General features: G+C 40.8%; 1 protein-coding gene across 1 annotated transcript in view; it reads left to right on the plus strand.

Moving 5' to 3' along the window:
* Positions 1–701, plus strand: part of LOC119589095 (mitochondrial Rho GTPase 1-like) — a gene marked incomplete in the record, with an annotated part of 21,050 nt that overhangs the window by 11,950 nt on the left and 8,399 nt on the right. The window contains 2 exon segments of the mRNA XM_037937670.1: positions 95–290; positions 450–585. Of these exon segments, the coding sequence (XP_037793598.1) occupies positions 95–290; positions 450–585 (332 nt within the window).

Here is a 701-nt window from a genome sequence, read left to right on the forward strand (position 1 = left end):
AGAAACTTAATGTGATATATCTCATCATAGCAGCAGGCACACACTGCTGTGTTGGAAAACTGGATTTGACCTCCCCATTTCTCCTCTGTACCAGCAGTCTCCGTGTGCCACCAGGATGCAGCACGGAGCTCAACCATGCCGGCTACTCATTCCTCAGTAACCTCTTTGAAAAATACGATCGGGACAATGATGGGGCCCTTAGCCCACAGGAACTCATTGACCTCTTCTCTACCTGTCCCATCATGCCATGGGGTCCTGATGTGCTAAATTCAGTTCATACAAATGAGAAGGTATGAGATGGAATATGTGTTAATCATGTTGTTTGTCTTTTTACTTTATAATTGTCTAAATTTATTAATTTTGCATTCAGGTCTCTGAGCTGCTTATGGAATTGGGCTGTACTGTTCACTGTTGTTGGGTCATAATCATTGTATTAATTTTCTCCCCAGGGATGGATTACGTTACAAGGATACCTGGCGCAGTGGACATTGTGGACTCTACTTGATGTTCAAAGGACACTAGAGTACTTTGCTTACCTTGGATATTCCGGGACAGGAGATGACAACCAGCTGTCTGCCATCACAGGTGCTTTGACTGAATTTCTTTCTTCATTTTTCTTATTTCTTAAATTTAACTTTATACAAATGAAGTGGTAGAAATCTACATCTAGTTTTATGATATAATACTAATACTCTTTTCCC

This window comes from Penaeus monodon, chromosome 25 (genome assembly GCF_015228065.2).
Source record: "Penaeus monodon isolate SGIC_2016 chromosome 25, NSTDA_Pmon_1, whole genome shotgun sequence".
Classification (NCBI taxonomy): domain Eukaryota; kingdom Metazoa; phylum Arthropoda; class Malacostraca; order Decapoda; family Penaeidae; genus Penaeus; species Penaeus monodon.